The 14,772-nt window shown below is 38.9% G+C and overlaps 1 protein-coding gene and 1 pseudogene across 1 annotated transcript in view; both read left to right on the forward strand.

Moving 5' to 3' along the window:
- SLC9C2 (solute carrier family 9 member C2 (putative)) overlaps positions 1-14,772 on the forward strand; it is an 82,740-nt gene that overhangs the window by 29,111 nt on the left and 38,857 nt on the right. The window contains exons 9-12 of the mRNA XM_047077317.1: positions 881-1,049; positions 4,747-4,828; positions 8,634-8,800; positions 9,406-9,516. Coding sequence (XP_046933273.1) covers positions 881-1,049; positions 4,747-4,828; positions 8,634-8,800; positions 9,406-9,516 — 529 coding nt within the window. The remainder of the gene's footprint in view (positions 1-880; positions 1,050-4,746; positions 4,829-8,633; positions 8,801-9,405; positions 9,517-14,772) is intronic.
- On the forward strand, positions 5,520-6,000 carry LOC124510456 (60S ribosomal protein L21-like; annotated as a pseudogene).

Here is a 14,772-nt window from a genome sequence, read left to right on the forward strand (position 1 = left end):
TGGTAAGAATTGCTTTGCAAAAAGCTTGAATGGAAGGCCGAGGGGTTTACCCAAATTCATTATATACATTATAGATGGTAATAGCAGATTTTCTGTTTCTCAGTGATAGGAATTCTCTAAACTGTCTTGTGAAATTCCCAGCTGAGTAACTGATACACAATATATTTTTTGAGTCTAAGAACATGTCAGTTTTATTTCTGCTGAAATCTCATTTGAGGGATAGTACTGATATTCTTTTGGTGAAGATCCCCTAAAGATAGATTCTACATTTTTGATACAGAGTCTTATAGAAAAATTATTAGTAGACACTTGTGGTGAGCATAGCATAAGAATAGAGTTTTTGGATCACTATGTTGATAGTGGGTCAACTATTCTCAAATTAAAAAAAAAGAAAAGAAAAATGATCTCTAGAGAAATAGGCACCGATTGAAATTGTTTATATGACATTTAATTTATGATTCTCATGGAAGCTCAAGAAAAATTTTATTAAGCTAAGTTTATTAATGTGCCTACAATAATAATTACTTTTCGGCCATCATCTGTGTGTCCTCTTGGCCTCATTTCTGATCTAGTCATGGTCTTCCAGGGAATAGATGAGCTTGTCAACGTTATTTGAAGAAATTTCTCTCAGAAATACACTACCCAAATCCAAATAGTATATTAAAACTTCCAGCAGTTTTTTGAGACTTGAGTATTATATGAAAAACTTAGACAGTAGATTTGGTTCATCCCAGAAAAGTTGAACAATTTATCAATAAACTGAATTATTTTCTCTTTCCTGAAAAAAATTTCTATGAAATTTAGTTTTTAGTAGTGTCAACCATGAATAACATTAATACATAAGGTGTGACTTAAAAAAAAAATGTTTTTCTCTCCACAGGTTGCTTACTATTGTGTTAGTGAGCCCTCTTCTGATGCGTGTAAATTATGACTATAACTGGAGATGGGGAATTGTTATAGCATGGTCTGGAATTAAAGGAGTTTTTAGTTTACTCTTGGCTCCTGAAATTCATAATCTGGCTGATCAAAAAATAGAATCACCACAAATGGTAGGAAAAATCATCTCATAATATTTATTCATTTTGTTTATTTTGTAGCACCTGTCATAGTACCCAATAATAAAGTTAACCATTTACAAATTTTTTTAGTTTAAATTCCAGTTAGTTAACATACTGTGTAATATTAGTTTCAGGCGTACAATTTAGCGATTCAACGCTTCCATACAATTCCCAGGGCTCATCACAAGTGCACTCCTTAATCCCCATCACCTATTTCACCTATTTTCTCTCTTCTGTTCAGCTTCCTTGCTTTCCATTATTTTGTCTTCTTTGTCACTTATTTGTTTCTCTACTTCTTCCAGCTTTGTGTTCATTGCATCAAGCCTGTTTCCAATCTCAGTTATTAAATTTTTCATTTCTGACAGTTTCTTTTTTAACTCTTTTGTCTCTGTGGTAAGGGTCTCCCTGAAGTCTTTCCATTCTCTTCTCATAAGAGTATACTTATGATTGTTGCTATAAATTCTCGATCAGTCATGTTACTTATATCTGTTTTCATTCACTGTCTTCTTCTCTGTGTTAGAAAAGCCAGTTTCCCGCTCCTGAGAGTAATGGCTTTATGAAGAAGAGGTCATATAGTGTCCAGGGCCTGTCACTTCCTGGGGTGTCTGTGGTGCATGTTGCGTGAGCTCTGCTGTTGTGTTTTGGCTGCTCTATCCTTCGGGTCAGCTGCCTGCAGAGGCTCTCCTTGCCTGCAGTGGCCACTCTTTGGTCCTTGGTCAGAGTGTGGTGAGTTTTAACTACATGTGCTCTGGTCTGCTTGTTAAATAATACCTGATACTGCTTCCAGTAGAACCGAAGCCCTGTAGAACTCTCTGATCAGGAGACATGGTGTGGGCAGGGGTTTCTGCTGGTCTTCTGGGGAAGGGGCTGGCTAAGCTGGCACTGAGGCAAGCTTGATCAAGAAGGGCAGTCCCACCAGAATGCACAGGTGTGGGACTTGGTGTAAGCAGTTAGGCAGCCCTGTGGGTGCTACTTTGCTTCCTGCAGGTGGCTCTGTGTTCAAGATGAGGGGCAGGGAAGGGAAATGGTTCCAACCAGCTCCTTTGTCCTCAGAGAGGCATCTCCATGATATCTGCCTCTCAGGGAAGCACACTGAGAAGAGTGAATAATTTCCCCACTGTCTGCTCCAGGCGTTTTTCAGATCACTGTTTCTGCATCATCTGCCCCAGTTAGTTTGCCTGCCTTCTCTCTGGGAGTAGGGCAACATCTTCAGGGCACAATCCCAGTCAAGGCCACTGATCTTTCAAACTCCATTCTTCAAGCCCCACTGATTGCAAGAACTCACAAAAAGTAGCCCCTTACGTTTTCCCAGCCAATGGTTTTGGGGAAGTGTTTTCCTTGTGCATTCCCCTGTGTGCTCCTCTCTCTCTCTCTTTCTCTCTCTCTCTCTCTCTCCTTTGTCTGTGACCAGGGCTCCCTCCCCTCCACAGCACTTGTGATCCATTTCTCCTCCAAACCACATCTCCGTACTTCCTACCTTCCTTAATGTGGCTTCTTCTCTCCAGAGTTTTAGTTATGGAGTTCATTCTGTCGGTCTTCAGGTTGATTTCTGGAGTCTTAGAATGATTTGATAGTTACCTAGTTATGTTCGTGGGGTGAGACAAGCCTAGGGTCCTCTTCCTCCACCATCTTTTCTCCCTTCTCCTTAGGTTAACTTAATTAAAAAAAAATTTTTTTTAACGTTTATTCATTTTTGAGAGACAGAGAGAGACAGAGCATGAGTAGGGAAGGGACAGAGAGAGAGGGAGACACAGAATCTGGAAGCAGGCTCCAGGCTCTGAGCTGTCAGCACAGAGCCCAACGCAGGGCTCAAACTCACGAACTGCAAGATCATGGCCTGAGCCGAAGTCGGACGCTCAACCGACTGAGCCACCCAGGTGCCCCGAGGTTAACCATTTTTAAAATTAGATTTGAAAAATGCATTCTTTTAAGAAGAAAGGAACTTTCAGAGGAAAGTTTGTTTATGTTGATAGTCTGAAAGGGACCAACAGTGAAGTAATGGTGTAGGATGTGGAAATCAGATGGACTTGGGGTTGATTCCTGGCCCCCTCGTCACAGGCTGGGTGACCTTGGGCAAGTTCTCCAGATTTGTGGAACCTCAATTTCCAGTTGAGGATTGAGATGATACTTAGTAAAGTGTCTGCCACTTAGCAAATGCTCAATAAATGTTACTAACTCTCCCTCAAAGCCAATCTGGTAGTGGCAGTATCTGTGGTACTGAGAATCCAGGGAAGATCCAAAGACTCCAGTACATCTGCTGACAGTGTTAGGGCCCCTTGTTATTTGTAACAGTACTGTGTGAGTTAGCTGGAGAAGTTGCTAGAAATCCCTGGGACACCCCCTCCCCCACCTCCCAGTCAGATGAATTCCAACCCTGCTTCTGGGAGGGTTGCTTCTGAATAATGTGAATTAAGAACATCTGCCCACCTCCCAAGGAACTTTAATCTGCAGATAAATGTACAGAGTTTCTTGATACTGGCTAATTTCCAGTTCAGGATTTTCTCTTCTTTGTCATTTCCCCCCTGTTCCAGAAGACAATATTTTTAGAATATCTTCTTTGGAGGATCAGTTATCACCCTCTCCATCTTGCATGTAGAGAAATTAGAACAAAGAGAATAGCACGTTAGGGAAAGAACTCAGGTGCCCTAACTCCCAGAAGAAGTGCTTTTTCAAAATGGACTACTATATTCGTCACCATCTTTCCTGAGAATTTGTACTTTATATCTATGGCCATCATCTGGGAATTAATTTGGAGTTCAAACAAACCTGTGATTTTGCAGACTTTGGGTCCTTTCATGCCCCAAAGGAAAAGTATCATAACCAACGTCTGAGCTCCTTCAATTTTCTTTTGTGCAAGGAATTCGCCTAAAACCAAGTCAACGAAATGCTAACTAGCATTTGAGTATCACTTACAGTGTTTTTCAAATCTGTCTGATGTTACGTGGATCCCTTTAGCACCACCCCAGACCTACGCAATCAGAATCTGCAGGGAAGAAACCTGGAAGTCAGTATCTTTTAGAAGCACTTTCAGTGCTGGTATCAGTCAAGTTTGGGAAACACTCTCAGAGAACATACTGCTGTTGACTCCATTTTTTAGTGAAGGACACTGAGGCTCAGAGTGGTTAAGTCTACTGACCCCAAATCACATGGCTAATTAAAGTGGCAGAGGCAAGACCAGCAAATGTGGTTGTGTTTCTGCTTCTGTGAAGTGTCTCTCCAGACCCCACCACAGCTCCTGTAGGCTCCGAGCCTCCTGAGCAGCCATAGTAAGTGCTGGTGGCAGACACACTTTCCCTTGTCTCCACAGTCACCACTGCTACTCACCATCGGCTGGTGGCTCCCCAACCCTGCAGGCTCCATGGCCGTGTCTGTGATGCCTACCATCCTCCTGGCTTTGCGTGGCTGCTGCTGAAAGCAGCAACAGTGGAGAGCTCTTTGACCAGTATTCTTATCCTTTCCAGAAATCACAAAATCTTTTCTCATGCACATTGAAAACTAATTTCTGCTCCAGTATATTATATTCAAGCACTGTCCACAAAACAACCCTTTGCCCTATCTATCAGAAGCAAGATTTTAAATGTGGATTAAGACAGAATTTTGTTGGTGGTTAATTGAATAATGATTCCCTTTGGAGAACTTATTCATTTGTTTTTCTTGGCTCTAACTATTTGTATGTTTTGTTTTTTAGTTTTTATTGTATGTACAGGTAATATCACTAATGACTATGGGAATAAATTCATACATGATGACTCATTCAGCCAGGACATTAGGTAAAGTATATTTATCTTTCATTAATTAACTGGAGAGAATAATGCAAACACATTGTTTTTGGGAGTCATGGGGACATTTCTTAAGGAGCTCAAGGAATTGATTATGAAATCATTCATTTTCATTCATTCATTATTTACAGATGCTGCATTAATTGGAATATTGGTTTAGCCAGTTTAACAGAAACCACATTCGCAGTGGCTTAAACAAGATAGGGAACTTTCTTTTCCTCTCCATCAAAATGTCCAAAAGAGTGGGATGGTTCTACTTCACGGGGTTGTCCATAGATCCAGGATCCTTGTATTTTGTTGTTGCTCCTCTCTGGAATGTTGCTCTTGTCTGAGGGTAGAAGCTGACTCATAACCACTATATATTCAATCCAGCCAACTAGAGAGAGAAAATGGGGAGATGGGTGGAAATGGAGAGTAAGCAGCTTCCTTTTAAGGGCATAGCCTAGAAATTGTATATATCATCAGCACTCACATTCCATTGGTCAGAATTTAGTCGCATGGTCACACATGGGTAAGAGAAGCTATAAAATATTATCCCTACCTGGGATAATGTAGGGATAATGGTGGAGCCATGGCTGGCCATGTGCTCAGCCAAGACTTGGAGATTCTATGGCAAAGGAAGAAGGGGAAAATGAATATTGGGAGTCCTTTGGCTGGAACCACCATCTTCCAGTAATTTGCCAAAATGACCAACACAAAGGGAAAGAGGAGAGGTACCCTCTATATGTTCTCTAGGCCTTTTAGAAAACATGGAGTAGTTCCTTTGCAAATCTACAAGAAAGGTGATATTGTAGATATCAAGGGAATGGAGACTGTTTGAAAAGGAATACCCCACAAGTGTTACCATAGAAAAACTGGAAGAGTCTATAATGTTACCCAGCATCCTATTGGCATTGTTGTAAACAAAGAAGTTAAGGGCAAGATTCTTGCCAAAAGAATGAATATACATATTGAACATATTAAGCACTTAAAGAGCCGAGATAGCTTCCTGAAGTGTGTGAAAGAAAATGATCAGAAGAAGAAAGCCAAAGAGAAGGGTACTTGGGTTCAACTGAAGAGCCAGCCTGCCCCACCCAAAGAAGCACACTTTCTGAGAACCAATGGAAAGGAGCCTGAGCTGTTGGAACCCATTCCCTATGAATTCATGGCTTGATAAATGTAAAGGAAAAAAAAGGTTTTAAGATTGTAAAAAAAGAAAAGAAAATGGATACTGGGGGATAATCAGCAGGCTCTGCCACAGTTGCTTATTTCCAGAAAACATTTGAGGCCATTGATAATAAAGTGCATAAATTTGATAAAATCACACATCGACACGTAGTCAATAGAGAAATCTAAGATAAGATAGTTGGTGGCAGTACAGTCAAGGGGGGAGGGAGAAGGCTGGATGGGATTACACAAAGTCTTCGAATAGGGCCTTAGTATCTCTCAATATCCCATGGCCTGATCCTCAGCTAAGCTGGTGCAGAGGATGATCCTTTCAGGGTATCTAAAATTGACCAGACTGCTGGAGATATACAGCACTCACAGGAGCATGTGGATAAAGCAGAAAATCAATTAGTTAATTTATAAAGAGGATGATTTCTTTCTATGTCTGAAATAATTGTGATCATTATTCAGGGTATTCACCTCTAAATACCAATTTCCTTGATAAACAAAACTAGTCATCAGAAGGTATCTTGGAAAGCATGGAACTAATGAGAGGTCAATGGAAGGACAATGTTGAAGGAGGGTTCTTCTAAACAGGGAAATAGCCTGGTGAATTTTCCCTATCCTGCCCATGAGAGACATTACCTCTTTGCTTGTGTCTTTTTGCAGTCCTGCCCATTTCTAAAACTGCACCCCGCCAGCACTACAGCAGAACTTCCTGTGACAGCCCCCTTCAAAGCCAAGGGCTCCAATATGTGAACTGGGCTAATTAAGTGGGGCAGATTTCTGGTAGCTCTTCTTTTCCCCTAGTTATGGATCTGTTCTTGTTCTCAGTGGAAATGTATGCTTGGTCGGCAAAAGCCTACACTGGAGTGTGACCGAAGTTAATTTGATCTTTGAAGGCTTTCTCACACCTCCCTTCTCAACAATTTATTTTTGACTCTCAGGGATCCAGACCCACTCCATTCTCTTTGCTTAGGATATCACATCTGGATTTCTCCCATGCTTCTTTTCTTGTGATTCCTCCTACTCTGATACTCAAAGGCAAGATCAACAAGCGGTTTTACTGTCATGGTAATATTTTCTTCTCCTCTTTTTCTTCCCTTATAACTTTTTAAAAGTTTATTTATTTATTTTGAGAGAGAGAGACAGAGAGAGAGAGAGCATGCACATGTGCAAGCAGGAGAGGGGTAGGGACAGAGAGAAAGGGAGAGAGAGAATGTCAAGCAGGCTCCACGCTCTGTGCAGAGCCCAACACAGGGTTCGATCTCACAACCGTGGGATCATGACCTGAGCTGAAATCAAGAGTCAGGTGCTTAACCAACTTAACGAGCCTCCCAGGTGCCCCACAAAATTTTTTATTGTAGTAGTTAAACCTCGGAATTTTCATTATAAAACAAAAGTATATGGTAAATACTTTCTCCTTGTAGAATCTATGTTCATCCTTTCTAGAAATACTACGTGGCACACATTTAACACCTAACAGAGTTCAAGTTTTATCAGTAAGAGTTTCAAACCAACTACTTCTGTCTAGTCAAAGGCTTTAACAGATTCCCTCCTCACACTCTTCCAGGATCATCTTAAACACAGAGAATTCATTCAAATGTATTGGTGCCACCAAGTGGTCCACATATACTCATGTTTCCCCAGAGCAACTGGAAAGTATTTGTTTCTCCATCATATGGGGAGGATGTAGTTAGGCAAATGAAAAAAATTTTCTTCCTGTATGGTCTCAGCCATACAGCTTTGAATCCAAAGCTGACAACTTCTAACTTAAGCCTACAGTCAAATGTGTCTCTGCTCTGGACCATAGTGAACCAAGAGGGATATGCCTCCAGACCTTTGGGATCCCAGAAATTTCAAATACTGTCATTACATACAGTGTCCCATAAAGAATGCAGTAAAGTTAACTAAACATTTGGAACTCATTTGGACTCTTTATGGAACATTCCACATGCAGTTACAAAAAGAGAACAGTTTTATTGAGATGGGATTCCAAGTGAGCAGGTTAAGCTCATTCACTAATTAAATTCTTCTTTTCAGTGAGTGAGCCTCATAGCTGTAACTTCAAATCCATACCTCAAGAAAATACAAATGGCTACAAGTTTTGAGACATGTGGATTTGCTGCTGGCCAGGAAACAGATACATATTAAATTTGAGGGATCTCTGTTGCAGTGACCTCAATATTTTAAATTTTTAAAATTTTATAGAAGAATCAGTTGGAGAATTGTTAAAATGCAATTTCCAATTGATTCTCTAGGTATGGGTTGGATCCTGGGAATTTGCATAGTTTAATAGGCAGCCTTCCTCTGTAGAAGACACAAGTAGTTTTCTATACTTCGAGAAATACTGATTGGGTGCCTTGAAGTAGCAAGTCATGTCTCTAGATAAAGGGAATGAAAGGAAATGAAGAAAGCATTCCTTAGCAATTGAGTCAGATAAAGTTGAGTTATACAACCAGGAGAAACAGAGTTGGGTAATTTTTTGGAAAATTTTGGACCAAATGTGGTCCTTGCTTTTCTTTGAGCACTCTGGTTTGGCTATGCGAGTGATTGACTGCACCAACGAGATTTCACTACATCTTGCAGGATTTTGCCTCTTGGAGTCTTTGCTGTATTCTATTAAGATCCTTGCTTTTCTTTGTCACAGGTTTGTGTGCTATTTCCCTCCCAAGGCAAATGGCCATGCAGAATGCCATTAAGCACATTCAGGAGATAATACAGAACACAATAACGCTATTTAAAACAGAAAAAATTTTGACAAATGTTAATTGGACCTTAGTAGAAGAAAAAACAAAGATTGAATACACCATTCCTGTGAGTTGATACCTGGCAAAAAAAAAAAAAAGTCCACCTTTCTCTCCTGGGTCTGCCTTTCTTGCTTTAGTTTGTTATATTAAAAAAACCTCTATTCTGCTAATGGAATGTCAGAAAACTGAGGAGTCAGGGGTATATTTACTAGCTTTGCTATCTGGGTGAAAAGACTTCTTTGAATTCTCTCTAAAGAGAAGGTCTTGGTAATTTAGCTTTGTTTGCCAACATTGGAGAATTGGTGTTTTTACATAGCTGGTTGACTAACTGTGCATGGCCTCTGCCAAGCTGATGTTTCTGACCACTTGAGAAGCTGAGCCACCTGCCCTCACATTACTATAAAAAGCAGGAAACACAGGTTGCTTCAGAGAGCAATCGAGCAAAGACAGGTTTGGGGGAGAATCTGACTTACAAATCTCTCCGAATTTACGACTTTTAAAGCACACAATTAAAAGCAACATTTCTCATGTGGAGAGCATACCCAGTTATGCATAGCCCTTCCTTTTAACCATTCTGATTTAAGTTATTAGAATCTTGGTTAAGTGAAGTGCTTGTTTTAGCTACTTATTTTAGCTCTTTTTAACTTTATCTCTTTATGTTTTTAAACTTAGTCTGATACTGTTCAGTTTTCCCACGTTTCTCGTGGTAGTGAAACGGAGGAGTCCCCAACAGAAGAAGTTTTAATAGAAGAAGCCAGATTGCATGTAGCTATAATACAAATGGTTGGTACAGTTCACATAATCCGCTTTTTATTTATTTATTTATTTTTAATTCTTGCAATACTTTCAATTCTTACCTCTTTCAGGTGAGTAGAATGCCTCTTTCAGGGCTTTCAGGTGACTAGAAAAAATATTTTTTCAGTTAAAAACATTTTTTTAAACATTTGTTCATTTTTGACAGACAGAGAGAGACAAAGCATGAGTGGGGGAGGAGGAGAGAAAGAGGGAGACACAGAATCCGGGGCAGGCTCCAGGCTCTGAGCTGTCAGCACAGAGCCCAATGTGAGGCTTGAACTCACGAACTGTGAGGTCATGCCCTGAGCAGAAGTCAGATGCTTAACTGACTGAGCCACCCATGTGCCCCTATTTTTTCAGTTTGGATAGCATATTAGTTGTTAAAATTTGTTTGATTTATAGAAGTTAAAAATAACAATAAATGTCTTAGGCTTTAAGTTCAAGTCACAAATTTTATTATCCTGTTCTACGTCTTGTAATTTTTTGACCGTTCACTTTTGAGGGGACTTTGAACAATGTTTGGTGCTATTTACATACCTATTTAACTAAATATCTTCAAATATTTAAAACTGCTCTTATAAACTTAATGTATTTGAGTTTCTTTTATATAAAGTTCTCTTAAGTGCTTATTTAACTCTTATAAATTTAATAAATTAAAATACATCTAGTGAGCCAAAAATTCTCTTTAAATATTTAAGATTTAAGTTTTCAATGGTTTAATATAAGGAAGATTATATTTTTAAATTTATATATTATTGTGTTATGTATTATTTATATTTAAAATAAGGAAGATTACTAGGTAAAATCAAGTTTAAATCAACTTATCAAATTGCACATTTTAAATTGGGGTTATATTCTAATAAGACACATTTTATTCACTATTGCAAGCACACAAAAACATATACATATATTTGTTAAGCCAAGTCTATCTTTCTTACTTGTATTTTAAAACTTATTATTATGAAGAATTTCTAATTTCTAACATATACAGAAGTAGATATAATAGTGTAATGAATCCTTATGTACCCATGACCCAGCCTTAAAAACCAACATGACAAACCTTGCCCCACCTGCAATCTCATTCACTACCCCACCTTCCGTATCATTTTGAAACAAATCCCAGATATTATATTATTTCATCTGTAAATATTTCAATTACATATCTCTAAGTTTTCAAGTCTTTTAAAAAACATAGCAAAATATTAGTATTATACCTAGAAATTAATAATAACATCAAACATTGAGTCAGTGATCAAATTGCCAACTCTCATTAATATGATCAATGTATATTTTCACAGTTCACATTTTTAAATTGAATTCCAGTACAGTTCCCACATTGTAATTAATGGATAAGTCCTTTAAGTCTCTTTTAATCTATAAATTCCTTCTCTTATTTTTTTCTGTTGAAGAGCATACTTCTCCTTAATGCAAAAAAATTAATACCATATTTTCCTTCTTTTAAACAATTCTTTTTTTCTTCTTTTAAACATTTCTGAACTTAATTTAAAATACTCCCAGAGTTTGAAAATTTCTTATCAGGAGCAGTAGAGTATGGTCATAAATTTTTGATAGAGCCTCCTATTAAGAGGTGGTGCCTATATCCCTCCTCTCCCCCCCCCCCCCACCTCATTGAATTTGAGCTGTTCTTGTGACCTGTTTTGACCAAAAGTATGTCAGAAGTGACTCTGGGAATGTTCTGGAGCCTAGGCTTTGAGAAGATTTACAGCTTCCACCTTCTACTTTGAATACTGCCCTGAGATTATCATGTGAGCTGAAGAATGAGAGGCTGCATAAAAGTAAACTGAGGCACACAGCCAAGAGTCAGTACCCTACTACCAGACTTGTAAATAAATGTTAATTTAAAAGGGTGGGGGCAATAGACTCAAACTCTCAATGGTAGGAGATGCAAAGAATTGTGACCATATTTTTGTTTGTTTTTTCTTGGATGCTTCCCCCAACCAAGTTTTATTGAGTAATAATTGGCATACATTGCTGTATAAGTTTAATGCATAGAGTTGTGATGGTTTGATTTACATATATTGTGAAAAGATTACCACGATGGGTTTAGCTGACATCCATCTTCTCATATAATTGTAAGAAAAAGAAGAAAAGGAGAAAAGGAAAAAAAAATTAGGGTATAACCATATTTAATGTACTACACTGTGCTCACTGGCCACAAATATTCATATGCCTCCTATAAACAAAATACACTCATCCTTTTCTAAGACACACCCCCCTGCACCCCCTACACCAAGCTTCATCTTATTATGGCATTAGATTCAAAGTCTAGTATCTCATGATCTGCATTTGGTCTAGGTATGCTGAGGTTCCTTAGTTGTATCTCCTTAAGTATTATTCCTCTTGATCTAGAGACCTATGAACTAAGAAACACGTTATCTGCCCCCCACCCCCTCTCCATTTAGTGCTGATCAACAGACACTTCTGTTCAAGAAGGGGAAGAACAGGAAGTACTGATTAATCACTGGTCCATGGCAATTATGAAATCCCACTGGGCATAGGAACCAGTGCACCTCATTCTTTACATTTCCATAGAAAATAATCTATGTTTGTAACTGACTGGCCTTCTCAGTCTGATTTCTATCAGTAGAAACTTGGGAGATTTCTGTTCATTTAGAATACTTTCTGTCTCTTTTCGTCCAACCTGGTACAATTTACTTAAAAACTTGTGTATTTTCAATCAATCTGATTATAGTCCACTCCACTCCACAATTCCTTTTCAGATAGGCCATATATCATAAGAGTCGGAGAAAGCCTTTGGTCTGCTTGAGAAGATAGACTGAGTACCAACTTTTAGTCTTTCAGTGGTCTTAACAAAGAGTCTTTGATCTTGATTTGATCTGGAACCTGAGGCCATATTTTACTGTCAGCACACTAGATTTGATCTTTACTTTTAGATCTTTTGCCAGCTGAAAAGACTGCAATGAGAAACAAATTTAGTTTTCAACCTGGCAAATCGTGGAGTCTTTTTGCTAATTTCTGCTGCAGATTGAATTGTTTCTCTTTGGTTTCCCTAGCTCTTCCCATACTTTATCATAAGTAGCTTTAAAAGTTGATAGTTTTAGGGGTGCCTGGGTTAGCTCAGTGCGTTGAATGTCTGACTCTTGATTTGGGCTCAGGTCACGATCCCAGGGTTGTGGGATTGAGCCCTGCATCAGGCTCTGCACTGAGGGTCGAGCCAGCTTAAGATTCTTTCTCTCTTCCTCTGCCCCTCTCCTCTGCTCATACTCTCTCTCTCTCTCTCTTTCTCTCAAATAATAAACAAAAAATTAAAAAAATTTAAAAGTTGATAGTTTTAATATTTCTAGAATGTTAGAAGTCTAGAAATGTTCTTAGCAGCCAGATTCATAAGTTATTTGGGCACATTTTCCACCTTCCCAGTGTCCTCAGGTGACAGTATTGCCCATTGTGGTGCCTCTTTGTAGCTCAGCTTCCTCCCTCCCACCTCCAATACCAGTTTTTGTACTGTTCTCTCACTCTACTCACCCCCAAGTCCTAAAGCTAATGTTTTAGTCTTTGTTATGGAGGCTTTGAATAACTGGTACTGACTGTTGTTTTGGCTAGCCTTTGCTGTATATCAAAATGCCCCTAAACTTACTGGCTTAAAACAATGATTTATTATTTCTCACAGTTCTGTGGGTTGGCAATCTGGATGATTCTGTCATTGATCTTGGCTGGGAGCACTCATGTGTCTGTGGTCATCTCATAGTTCAGTGGGGTTGTGAATGTCCTCATTCACCAGTTTGGCAGTTGATGCTGGTTGCCTTTCAGAGCACTTTGGTGGTCTTCCATATGGCCTTCTATCTTGCAGTAGAGTGGACTGGGCTTCTTCACAGCATGGTGGTCTCTGGGTTCCAACAGGGTGAGCAGAGAAGCTGCAAGGCCTCTAAATCCTGTGTTTTGGAACTTGAATATCATCATTTTTACTCCCATTCTATTAGTTAAAGCAAATCACAAAGCTAGCCAGAGTCAATGAGTGAAGAAGTGGACTCCATCTCTTAGGAGAAGCAGTAGCGTCAGTTGCAAAGGGGCATGGACACAGGAAGGCATGGATACATTGGGGCTGTTTCTATAATGACCTACCACATTTACTTTTTTAAGCCAACAATCCCATGTAGTAGCCCACTCCATGTTGTCCTTTAATGGCTTTCCTGAGAGTGCCCTCTAGTGGCATTCCTCCCTGTTTTTGTGACCCCTTTCCTTTTTGGTCTCTTTCATGAGCTCCTCTCTTTCTTTTTATCTCTTTAATGTTTTCCTCAGAGCATGATTAATGTTTAATGTTTTCCTCAGAACAGTTAACTCTGTCCATCATTCTTCCCTTATAATCTCTCCTTCTTTTTTCTTAGCTACGCTCATTTCAATGCTATCCACAGATGTTCCTCAAATCTATATTCTTCCTTCCCAAACTCTCACCACCATCTCTTTATACTCATAAGTTCAACTGTGGCTAGACATTTCTTAGACATATCGCTGGCACCTAAATCCACACTGAACTCATCTCAAACTGGCTCTTGTATTCCTAGTCTCAGTGAACGGGCTCATTACCTTATGTGATCACTCAGGTCAGTCCTCTTTCTCTCTCCCTCTCCAAGCTCTATCATTCTTACCTTCTAAATATTTGTCAAATATCCCCCTTTCCATTCTTGTGTCTATTAATTTAGGAAATTATAACCTCTTTCCTGAATAATAAGCTTCAACTGATCTCTCTACCTCCAATTTTTCTGCGGTCAAATCACAGGGATTTATCCAAAAGACAAATAGGACTATACCACCTTCCTGCTTAAAACCCTACAATGGCTCATCAGGTCCTACAGCATTTTCCTAAGTGAGTTCCAAAAAACATTTGCTCTGATCCACAGAATGTTGATAGGAACTGCATAACAACAACAACAAAAAGTTTCCATGCTCAAATTTGTTTGGGAAATTTCTCCAGGATAGATCATATGTTGGGTCACAAAGCAAGCCTTACCAAATCTAAGATGATTGAAATTATGTCAAGTATATTTCTTTTATATCATTATAAAGTTGGTATAAAACTAGAAATCAATGGTATAAAATAGTATAAATGGTATAAAACTAGAAATCAATAACAGGAAGAAAACTGAAAAATTCACAAAAATATGGAAATTAGATAACACATTCCTGAAAAACCAGTGGGTCAAAGAAGAAATCAAAAGGGAAATCAGAAAATATCTTGAGACAAATGAAAATGAAAACACAACATAG

This window comes from Lynx rufus, unplaced genomic scaffold (genome assembly GCF_022079265.1).
Source record: "Lynx rufus isolate CCGP_SWC_20201006 ecotype Redwood Valley unplaced genomic scaffold, mLynRuf1.p SCAF_15, whole genome shotgun sequence".
In the NCBI taxonomy this organism is placed as follows: Eukaryota; Metazoa; Chordata; class Mammalia; order Carnivora; family Felidae; genus Lynx; species Lynx rufus.